Source organism: Tenrec ecaudatus, chromosome 5, assembly GCF_050624435.1.
Source record: "Tenrec ecaudatus isolate mTenEca1 chromosome 5, mTenEca1.hap1, whole genome shotgun sequence".
Lineage (NCBI taxonomy): Eukaryota > Metazoa > Chordata > Mammalia > Afrosoricida > Tenrecidae > Tenrec > Tenrec ecaudatus.
In genome coordinates this window covers 181,731,707-181,756,092 of record NC_134534.1, presented here as the reverse complement: position 1 = coordinate 181,756,092, position 24,386 = coordinate 181,731,707, and the positions used below count along the sequence as shown (strand labels likewise).

Here is a 24,386-nt window from a genome sequence, read left to right as displayed (position 1 = left end):
CCTCTGCTGGCGTGAGATTTTATTACAATATGCATATATGTGTTAAGAAAAATGCACTGAAAGAAAGGTTATATTCTTAATCAATTTTGTCTCTCGTGCATTTATAAACTTGGTGTGAGGTTCCAACTCATAACAACCCTGCGAGCAGAACAAACAGAACAAAACACTGTGCAGTCCTGCGCCCACCTGACAGTTGTTTCTGTGTTTGAGCCCATTGTTGCGACTACTCAGTCTGCCCTGTGCAGGCTCTTTCTCTGTTTTTCTTCCAAGTATGACATCCTTCTCCAGGGCCTGGTCTCTCCTGATGACATGAGGCAAAAAGGCTCTCCATCCTTGCCTGCAAAGCGCATCCTGGCAGTATTCCTTCCCAACAGAGGTGTGGTTCTTTGGGAGCCCACTGGACTGCGGGCAGTTCCCACCGGCACCACAGTCCACATGCCATGATTTCTCTCAGTCTTCCTCAGTCACCGTCCAGCTTTCACGGCATGGGAGGGACTTGAAAAATCCCCTGGCTCGAGTCACGCACACCCGAATTCTCAAAGTGACAGCCATGCTTCTCTCCATTTTCAAGAGGTCTTTGCAGCAGATTTACCCAATGCAGTGTGTCTTTTGATATCTGTCCGACTGCTTCTGTGAGCATCGATTGTGGATCCAAGCAAGACCGAATCCTGAACAACTTCAATCGTGCTACGTATTGGTCAGTTGTGAGGATTTACGTGTTTTTGACCTTGAGTTGTAATTCATACTGAGGGTTGCAACCCATGATCTTCATCCTCAAGGGCTTCAAGTCCTCCTCCCTTGTTTGCACAGCAAGCAAGGCTGTATCATCTGAATACTTAATAAGCCTTCCTCAGATCCTTGTGCCACATTCCTCTTCATGTAATCCAGCCTCTCTGATGACTTGCTCAGTATGCAGATGGAATAAGTCTGGTGAGAGGTTGCCACCCTGACACACAGAGTTCCTGATTTTATTCCATGGCGTATTTCCTTCCGTTTGCACACCTGCCTCTTGATCCGTGTACAAGATCGCCATGAGCACACTGCAGTGCTGTGGAATTCCCATTCTCCTTTTAAGACATTTTGTTGGGGGCTCTTACAGATATTATGACAATTATATCAAGCGAACTTGTGCCTATGTTGCCATCATCGTTTTCAAAACTTGATCTTTCTACTTGAGCCCTTTGAGATCAGCTCCTCCGTTTTGCCACCCTCCCACACTCTCTCATCCTCGTAAGCCCTTAATAAACTATATATTACTATTATCACATTTTACAGCGTCTGTTGTGTCCCTTCACCCTCATCTCTGTTATTCATCCCCTCAGGGAGGGTTCTACATCTGTCATTGCCATCAGTTCCCTCAGTGGAATTCCCATTCTTCTCAAGGCTTAGCTATAGTCTGTTAAGATCCATACAGTCCAATGCCTTGTCATAGTCAATAAAACACAAATAAATATCTTTCTGCTATTCTCTGCTTTCAGCCACAATCCATCTGACATCTGCAATGATAGCCCTTGTTCCGAGTCCACTTCGGAATCCGGCCTGAACGCTGTCGGGGTACTGCTGCAACCATTGCTGGATGATCCTCAGCCAAAGTCTCCTTGCATGAGATAGTAAAGATGTTGCTTTATAAGTTGAGCTTTCTGTTGGGTCACCTTTCTTTGGAATGGGTACTAATATGGATCTCTCCAAGTCATTTGGCCAAGGAGCTGTCTTCCAAATTCCTTGGCATACACGAGTGAGTGTTTCATCAGCGTGTGGAAACATTTCAGCTGGTTTTCCATCACGTCCCAGAGCCTTGTTTTGACTAGTGTCTTCAGTGCCGCATAGACTTCTTCCCTCAGTACCATTGGTCTGTGCTCCTGTGCCGCTTCTTGAAATGGGGAGATGTTAACTAGTTCTTTTGCTACAGGGACTTTGTCCATCTTTTCCTGATGGTTCCCGCATCATTCAGTACTTTGCCCATATAATCTTCCAAGATTGTAACTCAAGGCTTGAATTTTTCTCCCATTCTTTTAGTTTGAGGTATGCTGAGTGAGTTCTTCCTTTTTCATTTTCTAACCCTAAGCCTTTGTACTGTAATCAAAGACTATAATAGTCAACCCCAATTTTTCTGAGTAATTTTAAAATTGCTTTCCCATAATACTTATCTGATTTACTTATAATAACACTTTCACTAATGGACAGAATGTTAATTTTGGAAGAAACTGAAATGAGAAAATAAAGTGTAGTTTGGAAAGAAAACTGTCAAAAGCAAATTTTATTAACTGTTATAATAAACCAACACATATGTAGAACCAGAGCACAATGGAAAACAACTTATTGACTAACAAATCGAATTTTAAGATAAACATGTCTGTATGCAGATTTGCCTTAGCACAAGAAGAGGAGAAGAGAAGAAATGCTGACACATTGTTTGAAGTAACTAAGGCTCAGTTGAAACAAAAAGAAGAGGAGTGTAATGCTGAGGTGCAGGTGAAGCGGCAGCTTGAGCACACGCTGAGTGCTCTGGACTTAGAACTGAAGACTGCAAGAAGCAATTTGAATAAGGTAAGCCAGTTCTCGGTAGAGATGGTTCATTTCTAATGTGATTTCATCAACATTATTTAGGATGGTGCTGTAATTTAATGTCTATTGTTTCGATTTACGATGGACCACCTTGTGAATGATATTTTTAGCTGAAGTAATTTATCTGTTCCAATTATTCACAGATTTCATGCTCAGTAGTCTTTCCTAAGTGAAGGAATTAAAGGTAAATTGAGTATCATCATTAACATGAATGTTATTTTTGCATTTTTATGTTAAATACAGGGTAAATTGTTATGATTGTTGCACATCAGACTGAAGCACTGCTCAGTCCTGCACCATGCACACACTTCTTGTGATAAAAGTAGTTTTTATGATTAACGTAGTTAAATATTTGTAAGACAGGTTCTTTCCGAGAACTCCATCTCTGCCTGTATTGAGGAACTCTTGTTGGGGGTGTCGGGCTACTGGCCCAAGAACAGCAGTTCTGGAACATGAGCCCCTCGGCGGGCTCAGGCCCCTGCCTGACTTGGAAACTCACAGGGCAGCTCTGCTCTTGCCTGTGTGTCACGTCGCGTGGGATTTGACTGGACGGCACTGAGTTTGGAGTGTGTGGCTCGAGGACAAGTTTAGCAATCTCGTATGTATTTATGGAGCCCTGGTGGGTCGTGATTATGCAGTGGGCTGCTAGCCACAGGTCCACCTTCGAAACCACCAGAAGCTCCTGGGGAGAAAAATGAGACGTTCACAAAGAGTTACACTCTGGGAAACCCAAAGTGACAGGTCTTTCTGTCCTGTCGTATTGCTATGCCAGAATTGGTTCAATTGCAGTGAGTTTACTTGTTTTTTGTTGTTTGTTCCTTTGTTTTGGTGGCCTATTGGGTTATATATTGAGGTCTTGATAGCAAGATTAGCAGTTTGAACATATCAGCTGTTCTGCAGGGAAAAGATGAGGCTTTTTGCTCCCATTAAGGTTCGCAGCCTCAGAAACCTATAGAAAACCTCAGACTTACCCTGCCTGATAGCATCACTCTGAGTCCAAACCGACCTAATGGCAATGTGCTTGACTCTGGTTTTTGGTTTTATGTAAATAGAATGTAATCTATTATAATATAAAGATCCTTGTGATTGAATAGATGTGTTAGGCTGAGTTTTTCCATATATATATACTTGGAAGAACTTTATATCAAGAAAGAATTTTATGTCCACAAAGTGACACAGAGCCCAGCCCAGAGCCCTCATCGGAATCACACAGGTGATGTTGATGAGGCAGGAGAGTCACAGAGACCTGAGGTCTGCATGAACATGGCGGGGCGTCACAGCTCCCAGGTTTGGGCCTCCTCCAGACTCAGACATGCGATCCAGGAGAGCAGGACAGCGAAGAGCAGGAGAGAGAATGTGAACTCTCAGTGTCTCCCTTATGAAAAGGAGGCGTCACCAGGCTGTGACCTGACTGAAAGGTTAGAGTTTACTCCTGTCTCCACACAAGTATCATCTTATTGATATAGACTCTATCACCAGAGACTTCTTCCTTTTAATACATTCCTTTAAGGCTCTAAATGAACTTTTAATAGTGTGAAACCACAATGTAATGCAGTATGTCTCTAGATTGTAGCTGAACGAGATGACACCCAGAAGCAGCTGTCTCAGGAGCAGAATGCCAGGATATTACAAGATGGAATTCTGAACAATCATCTTTGCAAGCAAAAGGCAATTGACATGGCTTACAAGAAAAAGAATTCGGAGGTATTGTTTTTTCATGATCTTCAAGCCTGTGTGTGTCTGTGTGTGTTACATGTGAGGATAAGTAATGAAGTGTTGATGGCAGGATTCCCGCTGGTTGCAAGGGCTGACACATGCCTGTGATAAGCCGATGGCTACGGACAAGTTCTCCCAGTAATCCACTTGTCTTATTTTCCTTAGGGCGCCTTCAGAAAAGTGGTCCAGGCCAAGCAGTGGCTTAGAAGGGGATCTACTGAGCAGAATAAATGCAAGGTAGAAAGATCAGTTCAGAAGGTTATGGCAACTGTTCTGGGGTTTCCAAAGAGCACGGAAAAGAAATAAGAGTCGAGTCCCTGGAGGGTGACAGACTGCCCTTCTGACATATTTTTTATGGCATCACCTCTAAAAAGTAAACAGTGGTTTGGGGAAAGCTTAGAGAGATGTAAATACCACCTGCAGAACTGTATTGGTTGTAAATATGCCAGAAAACAATAGCTTCGCATTTTGATATTTTTGTTTATTAGACTTTCTGTGGTTTTTATAGCAATAGTTTGTTTAATTCATGTTTAAAAAGCAACTGTATGCCTCATGGCATATATGAAAGGACTTTTAAAAGTTCATGGAAAAATTCTATTATCTCTTAAATTCCATTTTTTTATGAACAAACTGTTTATATCCCTCTGGTCTGTCTTTGAGGGGGGCAGTCGGAGGGGAGCTTTGGGCCTGTTGGGTAAAGTAACCTTCTCATTTGTCACAGTCATGTCATGACACTTAGTATCCTCCGTAGGAATGGTCAGTCCTCCCACCTTCATAAAACGGACTGGTCATATCACATGTTCTACTTTGGGACAGTGATCCATTCCTGTGATAGATGAATAAAGAAGGTTACTTTATCAATTACACCTACAGGTAAAAGAGGAAGTGTACAGCCAGTTCAGAGATCTTATTTTGGACGTCTTCTCCTTACTCTTATGAAAAACAACAGTTTCCTCCAAGCGCTGCCCTATTTTAATACGAGCGGCTTTTGAAAACAGTGATATGCCATGTCACATATGTAGTCTTAAGTTACTGATAAATATTTTATTCCTAATAGAAGAATTCATTGTATTCTCTATTTCATACTCTTCTTTCAGGCATTATAAAAAAGAAACAAAATTTATTTTATCCGCACATAATCTTATAATTTTCTAAAGACATTTCAATAAAAATTTGCCTTATTTAGACTTTTAAGATAGGTTGTTTCCTTTGCACTTATCTATTTGCACTAGAGAATGAGTAAGCCCCTAAACTATGGTTTAGTGGAACGACACTGGTAGTAAGGGCAAAAGACCTCCAGGAGATCCTGCTTCATGCCAATGTTTTGAGTTTCTACTTCACAAACTTGTGTTGATTGATTTATGTGAAAGCGATTAGTATAATGCTTAGTTTTGTCAGTTATCAATCAGTGTACTTCTTATAACTGACTATAAAGCAGTAAGTTAGCTCTCAGAGTAATTTTTTAATATAGCCAAATACATTGTCCTAATTTATATCTTTTGACTTTTTATAATTTAGAGAAAGATCTAAGCCTGAGAGTCTTTAAAATTTTATCTCATAGTTTCTTCTTTTTCTCCTTTGTTTTTGAGACTCAGAATTCGTTTATTGACAATGTCCCATGCTGTCCTCTGCTGTTATTGTTATTATTTTTAATCATTTTATTGGGGGCTCACAGTGCCCTCTGCTCTTAGACAGCTCTCAGCATCAAAAGAGCCCAACCCAAGCCACCCAAGTCCCTGAGGTTGGCTCCCCTCACTGCAGGAGGGGAGAGCAAGTACCCTCGCCTGATCCCAGCAGGCCGCCTTTGGGATGAAGAGATGCCTGAGCATCACACAGCACTACCCTCTTCGTAGCCGTGACTGTAGGGGCCACCTTTACTGGGGTGAAGAGATGGTGTGGCCTCTGCCTATCCTGGGGCCACCCTAAAACAGTCACCCTGGGGAGGACAGAAACCAGACCCAGACACGCTTTTGACCCCACTCCTTCAGACTGGCCCCACCACTCCCCCTCGAGATGCAGGCCATGGCCAAGGGGCTGGCAAGGAGGGAATGGGGAGAGGAGAGGGCAAGGGAACTCCATGTTCTGTTCCCTTGGTCTCTGGAGTGATCAGTCATGTGGGGTAACATGGTTTCTTTTTTAATTTCATGGATTCCTTTTTATTTCTTCTTCAATTAGATTTTAGAGTTTTGGGAAATTTATACTCATGGAAGATGAGTATATCCAACATTTTTTAGTTGGATATCTACTTATCCCAATCATTTTATTGGTTAGACATACAGGTTAATCTCTATTTTCAAAGAAAATGATAATGTGTCATTTTATTGAGTGTAGACTGAATATCTTCCTTTCTTTTACTTAGGTTCCTAGTAAAGACAAAGACGATTCACACCAAAATCACGTTTTGCAGAAGAAAATTGACTTTCTAACACTGGAAATAGAGACGTTGAAAAATCAGAGTCAAGCAAAAGAAAAGAAATATTCTGAGGACGTTGAATTTATAAAAGCCAGAAATGATGATCTTCAAAAGGCTCTGAAAAAGCGTGAGGAAACATTGTCAAGAACAGCATGTCGAGTGAACGATCTGACAGCCGAGAATGCCGTGCTACACTCCAAACTGGAGAATGAGAAAGTAAACCGGGAGAGACTAGAGACAGAAATGGACTCCTTACAGTCTAGACTGGCTGCTGCGGTGCAGAACCGCGAGCAGAGTCAGAAGTCAAAAGCAGAATTACAGCTTTCCTTCCAGACAGCGAGAGATGAGTTGCTTCAAACACAGAACAAAATGAGCTTAGACTTGTCTAACCTCAAAGACAACAATGACGTGCTTTGTCAACAGCTTTCTGTAACTGAAAGTAAATTGAGTAGCCTGGAAAATGCATTCATTCTCACCAAAGATATACTCCGAGAAAAGATGCTGAATTTGGAACGTGTACAGAGGGACCTCAGCCAAGTACAGGGTCAATTGAAGGAAATGGAACGCAGGTATCAGAATGAACAAGAGAAAGTGCGTGAATCCATTACGGCACAGAAACTCATCAATGAAAAACTGACTAGTCTACAGGCTGAAAATAATTTACTTCAAAAGCAAGTGGATGAGGCAGAAAACAAAGCCGACTGTAAAGAAAGGAAAGTCATTAATCTCCAAGATCAACTTCATGCGATTGTAAAAACGCTTAAAGATGAAAGTAAAAAAAGTCATAAGCTGGAGGAGAGAACTAAGGAGTTAGCCAACGAGTGCAGCCGCTTAAAAGGCCAGATATGGCAGTGTGACAGTGAGAAAGCAGAACGAGAAGTAAGTATCCAGAAGAACATTCAGAATGGCGTAGGATTGTGGTGACATGCTGAATCCGTGAAAATATATAGACTGAATATACTTAGTACAGTCGTCTGAAACGTGCTTTCCTTTTATAGGTGACCTCTTGTCACCTATAAAATCCCAAGAGGTGAAATGATCAATTGTTACAGGCAGAGACTGTTATTATTAATTTAGCCTTAGACTGATGAGATAATCATTGAGATTTTTTAGGATCATACTTATTTTGATGGAGCAGAAGGGTTTGTTCCTAAAATGGGGACTTTGAAAGGAGGATGCACTTGCGTAGGTTACCTGTGTTGCCATGCAAGCTTTCCAGAGGAACTGGAATTTAGATGCTGCCGTAATAGTTTTCTTTCAGAAATTTAAACTATATTTCAGTGTAATTTTATTTTCATGTATGTCCACTTGAATTGACGGTGTAAATTAAAAACCATGTCTTTTTTTAATCTTTATTTTGAATGAGGTGAAGGTTTAGAGAGCAAATCGTCAGTTTTTTTTTTAAATACAATGAATATTTTTATTACTTCATATCGTGTTTTTTTTTTGTTTTGTTTTTTAACAATTTATTGGGGCTGATACAATTCTTTTCACAGTTCATACATATACATACATCAATTGTATAAAGCACATCTGTACAGTCTTTGCCCTAATCATTTTTTTCTCTTTTCTTCTTTTACATTTTATTAGGGACTCCAACAACTCTTACCACAATCCATACATATACATACATCAATTGTATAAAGCACATCCATACATTCCCTGCCCCAATCATTCTCAAGGCATTTGCTCTCCACTTAAGCCCCTTGCATCAGGTCCTCTTTTTTTTTTCCCCCCCTCCCTCCCCTTTCCCCCCTCCCTCATATGCCCTTGGTAATTTATACCTCGTTATTTTGTCATATCTTGCCCTATTCGGGGTCTCCCTTCCCCCCTTCTCTGCTGTCCCTCTCCCAGGGAAGAGGTCACATGTGGCTCCTTATAATCAGGTCCCCCTTTCCAACCCACTCACCCTCCACTCTCCCAGCATCGTCCCTCACACCCTTGGTCCTGAAGGTATCATCCACCCTGGATTCCCTGTACCTCCAACCCTCATATGTACCAGTGTACAGCCTCTGTCCTATCCAGCCCTGCAAGGTAGAATTCGGATCATGGTAGTTGGGGGGAGGAAGCATCCAGGATCTGGGGGAAAGCTGTGTTCTTCATCGATACTACCTCACACCCTAATTAACCCATCTCCTCTCCTAAGCCCCTCTATGAGGGGATCTCCATTGGGCGACACTTGGGCCTTGGGTCTCCACTCTGCACTTCCCCCTTCATTTAATATAATATATATATACATACATATATACATATACACATATATACACATACATACACACACTTATATCTTTTTTTTTTTTTTTGCATGATGCCTTATATCTGGTCCCTTGGGCACCTCGTGATCACACTGGCCGGTGTGCTTCTTCCATGTGGGCTTATTTGTTTCTGAGCGAGATGGCCGCTTGTTCACCTTCAAGCCTTTAAGACCCCAGACACTATCTCTTTTGATAGCCGGGCACCATCAGCTTTCTTCACCACATTTGCTTGTGCACCCATTTGTCTTCAGCGATCCTATCATGGAGGTGTGCAGTCAATGATATGATTTTTTGTTCTTTGATGCCTGGTAACTGATCCCTTTGGGACCACTCGATCACACAGGCTGGTGTGTTCTTCCATGTGGACTTTGTTGCTTCTGAGCTAGATGGCCGCTTGTTTATCTTCAAGCCTTTAAGACCCCAGTCACTATCTCTTTTGATAGCCGGGCACCATCAGCTTTCTTCACCACATTTACTTGTTCACCCACTTTGGCTCCAGCGGTTGTGTCGGGAGAGTGAGCATCATAGAGTTCCAATTTAATAAAAGAAGGTATTCATGCATAGAGGGAGTGTTTGAGTAGAGGCCCAAGGTCCTTCCGCCACCTTAATACTTGACCTATAAATATAGACACAAAGATCTGTTTCCCCAACCTCCTATATATATTTGCATGTACATGTCTTTGTCTAGACCTCCATGAATGCCCTTTGACTCCTAGCTCTTTCCTCCATCTCCCTTGACCTTCCTCCTGCCCTACCACCGTGCTTCATCGCCACCTGGGCTAGAGTATACCTCTTCTCTAAGCAACCTTACCCGTGATCATTTCCCACCAGGCCTGCCACTCCCCCTTCTCTACCCTTTGGGGTCCCATGCAAATCGTCAGTTTTACGTTCAACAAATTCGTACACACTTTGTTTCAGTTCATCCATTGCAGGTCCCTTAGTCCTGTTTCCTCACTTTCTCCTCTCCTAGCCTCTGAACTTTGTCCCTGGCTGAAGCTGCCCCTCTGACCTTCAGGGGTTGATAATTCTATCACAGTTCCTGACCTGAACGGTGACTAAACGGTCATAACTGGGTGTCCTGTCTGTACCCGAACAGTAGGCCAGGTCTCTCTTAGGGCTTTGAGTTTTGTTCCACCTGTTTCTCTCATCCTGTCTAGTAGGTCCTTCTAATGGGATGCTTGTCAGAGCGATTGGTGGGCACCATCCAGCTTGTCTGGTGTCAGGGTGGTGGAGACTGGTGTTTGTGTGACCCACGAGTCCATTGAACTAGTTTCCAGGTGTCTTGATTTCACCAGTCTTCTTTCCTCCGCACCGGGAGAGGCCAAGGGCTGTTCCTTTGGGTAGCTACGCATGGGCTTTTAAGAGCCCAATTACTCCTTACCCAAGTGGTTTGTACAGCGTGGTCTTTGTGAACTGTGTTATGCTGCTGCACCGGGTGTCCCCCAAAGACGATGGTCCTGATCCCCCAGTTCCAGCAGCTTACTCCCTCAAGGGATTTAGTTATCAAAATCACGTCTCCGCCTGACCTCTCAACAACACTTTAAAAATATCTACTTTTTGTTTGATCGTGATTAGAGAGATGTGATAAATTTCAACAAAGCCGTAGTTGATTTAATCCTTTCACTACTATTTATCATTTGCTTTGAACAGTTTTACAAGTATAGTCCATTCTCCTGATCTGTGGTAGTTATGTACATGAAACGTTTCTGCAAAGTTCCTGCCAATTCAGAGGCAGCCTTGTCCATTTGGGAGACTAATTTTGTTTGCCACTCAGTACATGCAAATGACTGTTCAAGACTTGGAGCTCTTGATTGTAGGGTTTAAAAATGTGCTAGATGGGTGAGTTTGCAAAAACAGAATCCATGAGTAATGAGGATGGACTGTAATTTGCTAACAATTCTCAGCAACTATCATTTGGACATGAATTGCCCCAACGGGAAGGTGATTTTAACTGTGTGATGAATTTATATTGCGGCGGGATCCCTCTTCTGAGGAACGTTGGCTGGTGGGAATGGCGCGAATGAAGGAGAGTTGTAAGAGCCGAATCCAAGGAGTGAAGTGGAGGCCAGGTTGCGTAGGGCCTGGAAGGCTATTGTAATGCCTTCCATTGGAATGAGACAAGCGCCCATTGGAAGGATTTCAGCAGAAGATTGGACATGCAAGGAACTCTGAAGTTAATTTGAATTTCAATTACAAAAGAGCGAGAACATCTCACACAGTCTAGAATTTGCCACGGCATTCCAGCTCACACAGCCACCGTTGTTAGCCTTCTGTAGACTTTTGACGTTTGCAAATCCGCGAGGGGCAGTGGAGAGGGGCTGTGTCTGTGAGCTCATAAGCGTTAGTACTGGTTAGGCAAGGCAATAGCAACCTTGAGTATCCTCACCTAAGTCAAGTGATGAACAGGAACGGATGCATGTGAGGAAGAGTTGGCAAATGATACATGCTGTGATAGTTTTAAAGTGTATATGTCAGAGTGTTCTGTGATCATTAGAAGCATATGTGACTTACAAGATCCTTTACATCTAACCAGGCAGATCTGAAGCAAATTCAGCAAGAGCTGACCGAGAGCATTAAGAAGCATTCTATGTCGGAGGCTTCCTTGGAGGTCGCTGTGCACTATCGGTTGACTTTAGAAGACGAGGTACAGGACTTAAAGAAGAAATTAGACCAAATCAGGTGTCAGGTATGTTTGAAAGTCAACGTGGAACAGTGCATTTATGGTTGATTATGCGAAGCATAAATTATTTCACAACATGGGGTCCATCGGACAACTTTCTTTTTATTTTCACTGTAATGTGTTAAACTGCCTTTAATAACATGAATGTCTGAAAGTTTGGCTCTCATTCTACCATTTAGATTAAGCATTTTTCCTGCAATACCCTTAGGAGGGTTGGAAATTCAACGTAATTCTCTATAAGTTGAGCCTTTATTGCAAAATAGTATTTTCTCATGATCGCTCTTGTCATGGTGAGATTAAAGCAGAGGATACTATGTGAACAGCGTCTTATTTCCCTTCACTTTTGGAACTACAGAATCAGTACATGTTTATTTCTTGATTTTCAAGATTAACGTGGTGTAGAAATGCTATTATACTATTCTGCAAATGTATATATGTCAGAGTTGTGTTATAAGTAAAAGCATATGTGATTCATAAGGTCCATAGCGTCTTACCAGGCAGGTCTGAAACAGTTTCAACAAGAACTAACTGAGAGCATTAAAAAGAATCCTCAGTCGGAGGCAAAATTTTAAGGTGGTTTTACAAACCCTTTGGGAACTTGGCCATTGCCTTCATTTTCTTTTCTTCTTTTGTGTGTGTGTATTGTCAAAGCATCGAGGTTTAAGAAAGTTAACGAGCATGCCGTTTGGTGTTTGAACAAGTAACTGAGCTCTAGTTCACGTGCTGTACCGCTTTCCCTTTTCACGTGTACAGTGTGGTGGCTTTCAGTTTCTCGTTGAATTCCGCAGTTGTCTCTGTGAAGGTCAGCAGTTCGGAACTACCAGCTGTTCTGCCAGAGACAGCGTTCGCTGTCTTTTCATGTAGCCTAATCCACACCCGTTCATCTTCTCTCACTCTCTCCCCATCCACATCCATTCATGGGAGCTCACCCTCTCCCCATCTCCCAGGACGTCTCTAGCTGCTGTTTCAGTACCTGCCCTGCCAGCTTCTGCAGAACATTTTGACTCCTAATTTCTCCTTGCTTTTGTTACTTTTCCCTGAGAGAATATCTAGGCTTCTAACTGTAAATTTGCCTAAGGATAGAGTTATCTAAGATCTACGGCACTTATAGCAAGTTGAAAACTCTATGTGAACACTGTTAGGGTAATTGTAAGTGTTTTATACCGTATCAAGTAATTTATCTGAGACACTTATAATAACTAAGTTTTTATTCTAAAGTTCCTTTAAAGCAATTAAATATAAAACTGAAAGCACTTAACTAATCGAGACTTCCACAATCACATGCTCATTGTTTGTATATTCTTTTGTTTCCCTCACGATTTAAAATGCAGTAGGCTGCCAGAAGTGGGATTACAGCTCCGTGGCACTTTGGCAGCTGTAACTCTCCAGGCATTGGCTTTTCTGATAGGCCCTGACTACTCACTTGGGTTATCTCCTCCTCATTGTGCTTGCTCAACATAAACAATTGCTGAGGATGAATTGATTGAGAAGCCTACATTCAGCAATGTTATTTTGGTTGGTAGGTGCTATTGAGTCGGTTCCGACCCATAGCACCCTTATGCACAACAGACTGAAACCCTTCCTGGTCCTGCGCCATCCTCACAATTGTTCCTGGGCTCGAGCCCATTTTTGCAGCCACGGTGTCAGTCCTTCTTCTCAAGAGCCTTCTTTTGTGCTGCCCCTCTGGTACCAAACGTGACGTCCTTCTCAAGGAACTGGTCTTTCCTGGCACCGTGTCCCAAAAATGTACGACCAAGTCTTGCCATGCTTGCCTCGAAGGACTCCTGACTGTATCTCGATATTTTCCGGCTCATAGCTGAAGCTCATTTATGACAGGCATGTCTGTTATCCACTACTTCGCTTTGGAGGTACCATCTGTACTGCCTTGTAGTCTGTGATCATTCCCACTGAGTGGTAAAGTAGTAAAATGTAAAACTGTAAAAAAAAAAAAAAAGTAAAATGTAAAAAGAGAAAAGTTCTTGGTGAGATTGGCAAAGGTTTATGAAGTCCCAGGAGCATATTGCTGTATATGCTTGAGGATAAGCCGACCCGAATATCAGCCAAGCCACCTAATTTTAGCACAAAAAATGCATTAAAAATGTGCTGGAAAACTCGGCTTCTCCACGAGTGTATACAGACTATAGCCTTCAAACATCCCTGTTTGATGCCACTTCCAGTGGGATGTGCAATGTTTCATTCTACCTTTCGTAGAGACCGTTTCTGTTGGCAGACCACCAGCATACACTGTCAGATTTCAGTGGAACATAAAATGCAGTAACAATGATGATGCCGGTAGCAACCCTTCCTTTGCTCATTGTGCGGCAGATACTCCTTAAGGACGTTACCTATATTCCCTCATAGAGTCTCTCCCAACATGCAATGAAGTAGACAGGATTTTTCTCTTCACTGAACAGGTGCTTCACAACTTGGTTCAGGTTGCACGACCAGTAACTAGTGGAGTTAACCAGTGGGATTTGGACTCAGGCATCCTGGCTCCTGTATTTCTTCTACTTCCCAAACTCTTCAGGTCCCTTAGAGCTACATCGGAACTCTAATAGTCAATGACATAGTCATGACCAATCACACACGTGCAAATTTAAAATTGTAGGTGATGTGGCAGGACTTGGAATACGAAAATATAAATTACTCATTTAATTTCTTATGTCTCCCAATGTCACCAGTTCAGTAAACTGGCTTATTCATCTGATCAAATATAATTTAAATGCAATAGTCTGTGGGTAATTTTGCAAAGGTTCAGAGAGTCATTGTCATAGACTCTGCAGGCCGTAAGTTCCCTGTCTCAGCTGCTAACCTCTGCCATTAGGTCATCAAAGTAGCCACAGACAAGATAAAAAAATAGGTGATGAGTGGACTTATACTGGATTACTAGTAAAAGCAATTTCTTTTATTCTTTATTTTAGTATGAAGAAGTGCAGTGTCAACATGCAGAGGCAATAAGAAATGCTGAGAGGATACAAGACAGCTTGCAAAAGTATGGTTTAAAGTCACACAGAAAATAGCGTGTATATTTGTGAAACAAATAAGCAATTCATTTCTTGTTTAATGTTTTTAGTTATGATGATAATAAGTACCGGTATGAAATCCAGAGCAAAATATCAACTTTAAACTACTTTGAAATGCATAATTTTTTGCATATTATCTTTACCACCAAAAATATAGCTAGAAAAAATGTTACCATTGACAGATTATCTGCTTACTAAATCTTAAGCATTTGTGTAATAATTGTATAATTCTATATTTTTAAATCTATGTGTGAGAATAATTGTTTTAAAATACACATTTTAGGCATGAAATGGAAAATGTGACATTAAATGCTACAATCAGATTGCAAGAGAACAAGATTGAAAACCTTCAGCAAACCCTGTTAAGTAAAAGTTTGGTGCGTCAGTGTCTTGATATCTATTGTACTAAAGCTCTGATTGTGTCTATGAATAGCCTACCCTGGTGTTAGTGCCCTGGAGCCGAGTCCTCCTGCTGTGAGCCCAGGTTTTCAAGGTGGGAGGTCTTTCAGGAGATCACCAGGCCTGCTATTCAAGTGGCCTGTGGTTGGGTTTAATCCACAGACCTTTCAACTAGCAGTTGAGTTTGTACCTGTTTGCACTGCTCAGGATCCCCTGTCTAAACACCAATTACTATCAAACTCATGAAAAATGCACATATTTAAAAAAGAAAAGTGAGTACATTAAAAAACTAACTTTGCTTATTATATTACTTTTAAGTCTGAAGATGAAAATGAAAAATTGAAAAAAGCTCTGGAACATCGTTTGGACCAAGAAGCACATAAAAAAAATGAATTAGAAAAAGATATTGCTGGGTAAGACTTAAAAAAAAAACCCACCTTTTAATTGTGATTTTAGATGCAACTTTACAAAGCAAATTAGTTTTCCATTCCACAGTTTATACACATTTTGGTTTATAACATGGATCACGTACTGGGTAAGGTAATACTTCAGATATTTTTTGTATATTATTGATTTGGCTGAAATTTCTCTTTTGCTTTATTACAAATAAATGTGTATTTGGTTTTAAGCTACATTTTCTTAGTTAAACCAACTACGTTAACGTTTATTTAAGAAATGCATATCACAATCCGAGCCGTTTTTGAATTCCCTTTGCATGTACTGTCAGCTGCAGTCTTCGCCGCTCACCTCGAACTTTTATTACTGCGAGGTATCTTTGCTCTCTACGGAGTCTTCTTTTTCTTTCATAGTATTCAGCCTTTCAACCTTAAAATAGTTAAAACCTCAACACTCATCTGTGCCACTGACAGCACCAGAAGTTAAACTATAAGAGATATCACTCCTAGACAAACATGCCCACATCTGTGACTCCTAGAAGAAAGTGAAGCTGAACTGTCGTGTCTCCACTAGTCACATTTTAACAACTAGAATATTCCTGATGCCTTTAAATCCCCCAGGTTTGCTGAGCCCTGACATTTGTTCTGAGACCTGATCAATGCTGTTCTCTCATTTCATTCTTTTTCTTCACGCTTTGCTGTTCTCTCATTTTGTAGACATTGCCCTAGCCAAGGCCTTGAGCTCGCTGAACAGAGTTTTTCAGACTCGCCCCTTGCCTTTCTGCTGGTTTCCTTTCTTGTGAGGCTCTGCCTGCCTCCTGCGCTTGCTCAGTCAGCCTTCAGTTATTTTCCTTTTTCTCATCTCAAGCTTCTTGCTGTATTTTTCCCTCTTGTAGGCTGAGGAGCAGGTTGATAGTGTTTTTATGTCTTTTCAAAACTTTAGTAATGATGTGTTTCTTCTTGACCATAAACACAGATCTCTGTATATTTCCTTTGTTAAATCGTAGATTAGTGTTTTACATTGACACACTAAAAAGGGTGTTAATTATTTATAAGAACTTTATATCGTTATATCATTAACCCTTTACCTGCCATCATATGGTATTGCCATATGTTGTTGTTGCCATATTTTTATTAACATAGATGGTAGGCTTATAAACAATGTTAAGAAGAGGCAAATGAGAAAGGAGTATGATTTAGAGATTGTTTAAATAATTATATATGTACTATGAAAGAGCTTATTCAATGTATATATATCTGCAGCCTTAAGAAAATATTAAAAGAAACAAAAAAGAAGTTGAATGAATATGAAAATGGAGACCTTTGTTTCCTTGGAGACTTACAAACAAGTCACGTTGAAATGGAAAGTCATGTGACCAAGTTGAAAGAGAAGGTAATCTGTAATTAGTTTTGGGACTAAAGTCACTTAAGTTTGGGAAGTATAAATCACTCAGTGTTTTGAGAGGTGGAATAGTTTTTTTCTACTAATTTTATATCCTTGATGCCAGTGAAAAAGACAGCTTTTTGAGATAGGACTTTTCTGTAAAAACGGCACATTGTTGAAATTGTTTTTTTGTGGCTTAAAATCTAAAACGAAGCGGTCTACAGTTGCTCACTGCCTTCTAGTTAATACTGGCTCGCAGCGACCTACAGGACAGGGTAGAACTGCCCCTCTGAGTTCCAAGGCTATAGCTGGTTTCAGAAGTTGGGAACCCTGTCTTTCTCCCCTGGTTTATCAGAACAAGACCCCAAATCACTAGCACCAAATAAAATACTTTTGTAATATTTTTATTGAACTATAATTAGCACTTCATATAATTCACTCATTTAAAATATGCAACTCATTGTCTTTTAATATATATTAACAAAATTGTACAATTGTTACCATGATCATTTTAAAACGATTTTCATTATCTCCAAATGAAACCAAATACTCTTGAGGAATATCCGCCAATCTTCTCTCCTCCCCTCCCCTAGCCTAGACAGCTACTAATCTACTCTTTTATCTTTATAGATATGCTTATTCTGGACAATTCTTATTCATGAACTCACATAGTGTGGCCCTTTATAACTGGCTTCTTTTAGTCAGTGTACTATTGTCAAGATTGATCCACATTACAGAATATGTTTACTTTTTCTGTTCAATAGTATTCCTTTCTATGCATATGACACATTCTATTTTTCCATTAATCAGCTTCCATATTTCTAATGACTAATAATGTTGAACATCTTTGCATGTATTTATTGGCCATATGTATATCGTCTTTGGAGAAATGTCTCTTCAAATCAGTTACCTTTTGGGGCAATTTGTTCCTTAGTTATAAGAGTTCCTTATCTTACACAGGTGTATGACTTAAAAATATTTTCTCTGAATCAGTAGCTTGATTTTTCACTCTCAATATAGTATTCTTTGAAGTACAAGTTTTTCATTTTATTTTTTTTAAACAATTTATTGGGGCTCATACAACTCTTATCACAGTTCATACATATACATACATCAATTGTATAAAGCACATCTGTACAGTCTTTGCCCTAATCATTTTTTTCTCCTCTTTTCTTTTTTTACATTTTATTAGGGACTCATACAACTCTTATCACAATCCATACATATACATACATCAATTGTATAAAGCACATCCATACATTCCCTGCCCCAATCATTCTCAAGGCATTTGCTCTCCACTTGAGCCCCTTGCATCAGGTCCTCTTTTTTTTTTCCCCTCCCTCCCCTTTCCCCCCTCCCTCATGTGCCCTTGGTAATTTATACATCGTTATTTTGTCATATCTTGCCCTATCCGGAGTCTCCCTTCCCCCCCCTTCTCTGCTGTTCCTCTCCCAGGGAAGAGGTCACATGTGGATCCTTGTAATCAGTTCCCCCTTTCCAACCCACTCACCCTCCACTCTCCCAGCATCGTCCCTCATACCCTTGGTCCTGAAGGTATCATCCACCCTGGATTCCCTGTACCTCCAAGTTTTTTATTTTTATGAAGTCTAATTTATCTCTTTTCTTTGATTACTTGCAAATTTGGTATTATATCTAAGAATTCATTGTCAAATGCTAAATTGTGAGGACTTTTTCTTCTGAGTTTTATAGTTTTAGGTCTTGGATTTTGAGTTCGTGTTTACCGATGGTGTGAGGTAGGGATCCAAGTTAGCTCTTTCGTGTGTGGCTATCTAGCTGCTCAGCACAATTTGTTGATGAGCTATCCTTTCTTGTTTGAAATCAATTGGCTATAAACATGAAGCTTTCGTTTTGACCCTGCAGTTCTTTACCCTTGACCTATATGTATCTTTGTGCTAGTCCAAATCACATATTATGAGGGCTGTTTCCCAGCCAGTGAGCATATTACCTGAGGTCTTAGGTAATAATGAAAGTCAATGTTGGGAAACGTTTTTAATTTTGCTCGTGTAGAACTTTTATTTCTTAAGACAACCTGTGGCTGTGCCGATCTATAGACTCCTTGGTGGTGGGGAGTTAGTTTTGCGTATGATACAGAGATGGAGGCCATTCCTTTTCTTCAGTAAAACCATTAGTCTTTCACCCGGCTTCCTCCTCCACTTTCCTTGCCATCAAGTCATGGTCACGGGATGTGTCGTCTCATTCTAGTGCTTAGAAGGGAGCTTCAAAAAGTTGCTGTGAAAATTGGAAAATCTTTTCGAATTTTCCATGAATTTTGGGAGCACCCTTGTACTTCCTGATGCGTCACATCCAGTTGTTACAATGTATAGACCCTATAGAACTCGGCAGTGACTAAATCTGGGCTTCTAGGTGTCCTCTTTGGAAACCTGCTTCATCCACCGACTTGCAGCTCATAGTGGCATGCTCTTTGACCTGCTTCTTGTGCCAGCACTGGACCCTTACAGCCCCAGAAGTCTCGGTTCCTTATTTCTTAAACACACAGAAAATCATATATAAGCTTTACTTTCTATTTTAGTACATCATACATGGTGATATATTTCAATCCATTCAAAGAAAAACTTCAGGAGTACAGTGCTTAAAACATGGTATACGCAAGCAATTTAGTGCAGTCAGATAACAGACAAACGATTAATTTGAATGTTCAAACTTTCAAGCTAATGTGTATGATATGAATAAGTATGGTGATACCACATGAGAAGGCCTTATCTTCCCCACAGACAAGCTTGACATAAGGCAAGGGGGAAATTGTGTATAATTTCTTAACATTCAGAGCACATTAACACTGCATTTAAAACTGAGAACATTAAAAACGATAGTCCCACAGAAATTCTTAAATAGAGGTGCCTGTTGTCCGTCCTTTGGTATGCACCGTATTTTTACACAAACATCAAGAGGGCTGCCGAAATTTGTTTGCCCACTGCTCCCTCCCCACTGGCAGGTTTCTCACTTAAGCACATGCTATGCCAATTTCTTCTTTTAATGTTGCTATAAAAAATTAGTAGATCACAATTACAAAATATCTCTGAAGGAAAGGAGTGGTTGATAGATAAATGTAGAAGGAGCGTGTTATTTGCATAAACATGAGTAGGCTGAATCATGAGGAGGAATGTCCCTCGGCTCCTCGCCAGTCAGTACTCTTCTTTTTTGAAGAAATGACCTCAGCCTGTGTTCCTCTCTGTGGAACCTCTAAAGTCCAAAGGTTCTTTTCTGTCTTGTAGTGTCTTGGTCTGTTTTAGTCCAAGGTGGCAAGCGATGTTTGTGGTACTGTAATTCCCTTGAAAACATTGTGAGTTTCCTATGAATCTTACTGGTTGGAGTTCATTCCATTGGAAAAGTTACTCTCAACATTTTTTTAGATAAGTTCTTTTCCACCTTGGTCTCCTGCGAAGCTGTTTAATGTTTAAGACAGTGCTCTTTTTGTTGCTGTTGTTGTTATTTTTATTGGCTTATAATAACAAATGGTCATTATGGAAATAAAACTACCAAAAATATATTAAAACTACAATTAAAGGGATAGCAAAGGAGGGGGATTCCCTTCTTCCCATAGCAAGGCAATGGAGATCATGGTAAGTTCAGTTTTTCAGCTAGGTAGAGCTTATCGATCAAGACTCAAAATTCACTGCCATTGTGTCAATTCCAACTAATCACAACCCTATGGGATGGAGTGGAACTGCCCTGTGGGTTTCTGAGATGGTAACTCTGTATGGGAGTAGACAGCCTCGTCTTTCTCCACAGAGTGCCTGTTGGTTTTGGACTGCTGACCTTGTGGGTCGCAGCCCAGTGTGTCCCCCCCATACCACCAGGGCCCCTCAGAGTCTATCTAGTGAGCATTATAATGGTAGTTGAAGATAGCAGACGTCAGTGATTCCCAAATATCATGTGGGGCAGCTAAGTTATTAGGGAGCTTTAAAATATAGAAAACGTCTAGATTCCCACTCTCAGAAACATCAATTTCCAAACCTGGGTTTGTTCCCAGAAGTAAATTTGAAAACTAGCCGTGTTGAATAGAAGGCTGTAAGAGAGTGCCATTTGCCTGGGCTCACAAGTACAAGATTCTCACATGTTGATGTCTACCTGTCGCTCTGCATGTGGTTGTGCTAAATGCATTACTTTTCTTTTTAAACCTATTATAAAATATTTTTCTCAATTTCAAGCAATGTGCTTTTTCTGGTCACTGGTCCATGGCTCTTATGAGGGGGTACCTCCAAAATGGGATAAAGCTCTGTATGCATTTTCCAGCTAGGTGAGCTTCAAGCAACTCGCCCTGAGTTAGTGCACCCAGTGGCATCACCTGGGCAGGTTCTCTCTAGTCATAGTGAATTTTTTCTTTTAAAAATCATTTTATTGGGGGCTCGGAAAACTCATCACAAGTCATATATACATCCATTGTGTCAAGCACATTTGTACATTTGTTGCCATCATCCTTTTCAAAACGTTTGCTTTCTACTTGAGCACCTTGGTATCACCTCCTCATTTTTACCACTCCCTCCCCACCCCCTCTCCCTCATGAACCCTTGATAATTTATAAATTATTATTATTGTATCATATCTTACACTGTCCAATGTTTCCCATCACCCACTTTTCTGTTGTCTGTCCCCCAGAGAGGGGGTGATATGTATAACCTTGTGATTAGTGCTCCCTTTCTCCCCCACCTTCCCTCCACCCTCCCAGTATCGCCACTCTCACCATTGGTCCTGAGGGGTTCATCTGTCCTGGAGTCCCTGTGTTTCTAGTTCCTATCTGTGCCAGTGTACATCCTCTGGTCTAGCTGCATTTGTAAGGTAGAATTGGAATCATGATGGTGGGGGGAAGGAAGCATTAAAGAACTAGAGGAAAATTGTATGATTCATCTATGCTATATTGCACCCTGACTGGCTCGTCTCCTCCCACGACCCTTCTGTAAGGGGATCCCATTGACACCTTGTGACCACACAGGCTGGTGTGCTTCTTCCATGTGGGCTTTGTTGCTTCTGAGCTAGATGGCCGCTTGTTTATCTTCAAACCTTTAAAACCCCATACGCTCGCTATGTCTTTTGATAGCCAGGCACCATCAGCTTTCTTCATCACATTTGCTTATGCACCTGCTTTGTCTTCAGCAATTGTGTCAGGAAGGTAAGTATCATAGAATGCCAGTTTAATAGAACAACGTGTTCTTACATTGAGGGAATACTTGAGTGGAGACTCAATGTCCATCAGCTACCTTAATACTAAACCTATAAATATATGTACATCGATATCTTTTGCCATCATATATAAATATATTTACATATGTACATGCCTGTACTTAGACCTCTATAACTACCCTTTGCCTCCTAGTTTATTCCTCTATTTCCTTTTACTTTCCTCTTGTCCCACTATCATTCTCAGTCTTCATTTGGGTATCAGTAATTCCTCTCGGCTACATTGCCTTGATCAAGCCCTACCAGGCCTCTTACACCCTCATCGCCACCGATTTTGGATCACTTGTTGTTCCCTTGTCCCTGGGTTTGTTAACACCCACTTCCTTTTGCCCGCCTCCCCCTCTCCCATGCCCCCCCCACCAACCATCGGTCCCATTGTTTTCTCCTCCAGATTGTTTATCCCGCCTATCTTATCTAGATAGACCTGCAGAGATAATAATATACACAAAAAACAAGACAGAGCAAAACAAAGCAACAACAAAAACCAATGACAAAAATAAAGAAAATCTTGTAAATAGTTGAAAGTCTTTCTATTGACCTTTAGTAGTGTTTTCCTGGTTGAATATGATGGGGTGCGATTCCCTGGCCCCAAAGTCTGTTTTTGGTCTTCCCTCGGGACTTGCTTGCTCTGCTCTCCTTGCTGTTCTGTTGCACGCCCTTAGTGGTTTGCCTCGGTGTGGTGGGCTCAGATGGGGCGCCATTCCCGCACTGTCTCCAGTGATCCATTCCAAGGTCTTAGCAAAGGGTTTGCAGATCTGGCCTGGCACTGCCTTTGGAGCATGTTTTCCTGACAGCTCATGGACTGGTGGGAGCCAGAAGTCATTTCTTCATTTGGACATGGTTTGACATGTAGAGAAGCTATAAATATGAAACAGACAATATATTTGAACTGATGAACCCCAGTTCTTTTATATTGACCAATCTTTCTTCAGCTTCTCTCTAGCCTCTAATATTGTACTTTCAGTTGCTACTTATCAAGAGTCTACTTTCTTCCAGAGTTAATATCTTTTTAAAAAATCTTGCCTTTAGATCCTTGCTGTCAGCCTCCTCAAGGACCAGCAGGCTTCCTCTCTTGGAGCCCCTGGTTTTCAGTCATACTCTTGTGGTCTCTTCAGCTTCCGATGCCTCCTGTTAGGAGTGGTCCTAACGCCACTCCACACGTTTCAGAGTTGTTTTATTTTTTGTGGTTTTGTTTTTTATCGACACAGCATCCTGCTCTTTAGTGTCATTGCAGCTATTTATTTTGCTCCGTAAGCACTTAAATCTTAGTGCCTCAGAACAACATAGATTTTGCTCAGGAATCCACAACAAAGGCAAACAAAGCTCAGTGAAGCCAGCCCATTTCTTCTACACTGAATGGACGGACACGTGTAGGTGGGGAGTGCTTCAGGGGGGAAATTTTCTGATTAAGTGACTTACAGCCATTTTGAGGAGTGACAACATGCGCAAACTCACAGAAAATAAAACACAGTATAGAAGTGAGTGCAGAAATTGTGTGGCAAAGAGAAATGAAATAAATTTATGTGGCTCTTTGTAGTTACAACTTTGCTCCTGATGTCTAGAGTGATGCAAGCTATCCCACCGTAAGAACATGGGTATTTTCTTGCAATGAATTTATTTATTTTAAGTTTTTATTATTATTGAGTTAGACAGTTCACAGCCTACTTCCTTTATTGTTAAAGTATATTATTTTATTCATGCAGATTGATAATCTTACGGAAAAGCTGGAAGCTTCATATTCAAAGTGTCAACACTTGGAAGCGCAGAAGCAAGCCCTTCAGCAGGAATTACTCGCCGTGAAAGACACGCAGAGGAGATGTGAGAAGCTGGAGAAGAGCAAAGACAAGCTGGAGCAAAAAGTCGGACACCTCAAGAGCCAGCTGGAGAAGAGCGTGATCGACTACGCTCAAGTCAAACAGTATAAATGGGAGGTTGAGGAGAAGGCCAAGAAGGAATTAGTGGAAAAGCTAAAACAAGTCAACCTGTTTTTACAGGTAAGCTTTTTATCTGTTTTCTGCTCTCGTTCATGGAACTGCCCATGTTTACTTTGTTTGGGGTCGTTTGTTTTTGTGTTAGTCTGGGTTCTTTACAGAAACAAATCCACAGAAACTAATGTATAAGAGAGAGTTTTATATAAAGGTTAAGTGGGCATCAAGAAAACATCCCAACCCAGTGCTGCCCAAGACCACGAGTCCAACATTAACCCATTAACCCGTATGTCCAACACCGATCCACAAAGTCCTCCTCCATCTCACAAAACACACACTATGATGCTGACTGCAGGACGCAAGCTGAGTCAGTGAACATGTAAGCATCTCAGCGCTGGCAGGGGTCTCTAC

The 24,386-nt window shown here is 41.0% G+C and overlaps 1 protein-coding gene across 8 annotated transcripts in view; it reads left to right on the top strand.

Moving 5' to 3' along the window:
* Positions 1-24,386, top strand: part of ANKRD26 (ankyrin repeat domain containing 26) — a 78,741-nt gene that overhangs the window by 45,249 nt on the left and 9,106 nt on the right. For 7 of the 8 annotated variants that reach the window (XM_075550379.1, XM_075550382.1, XM_075550381.1 and 4 more), the window contains 10 exons: positions 2,364-2,547; positions 4,132-4,269; positions 4,447-4,518; positions 6,641-7,573; positions 11,483-11,635; positions 14,551-14,621; positions 14,936-15,029; positions 15,370-15,464; positions 16,710-16,839; positions 23,751-24,041. In XM_075550379.1, the coding sequence (XP_075406494.1) occupies positions 2,364-2,547; positions 4,132-4,269; positions 4,447-4,518; positions 6,641-7,573; positions 11,483-11,635; positions 14,551-14,621; positions 14,936-15,029; positions 15,370-15,464; positions 16,710-16,839; positions 23,751-24,041 (2,161 nt within the window). The remainder of the gene's footprint in view (positions 1-2,363; positions 2,548-4,131; positions 4,270-4,446; positions 4,519-6,640; positions 7,574-11,482; positions 11,636-14,550; positions 14,622-14,935; positions 15,030-15,369; positions 15,465-16,709; positions 16,840-23,750; positions 24,042-24,386) is intronic. The other variant, XM_075550380.1, reaches the window with a different exon arrangement.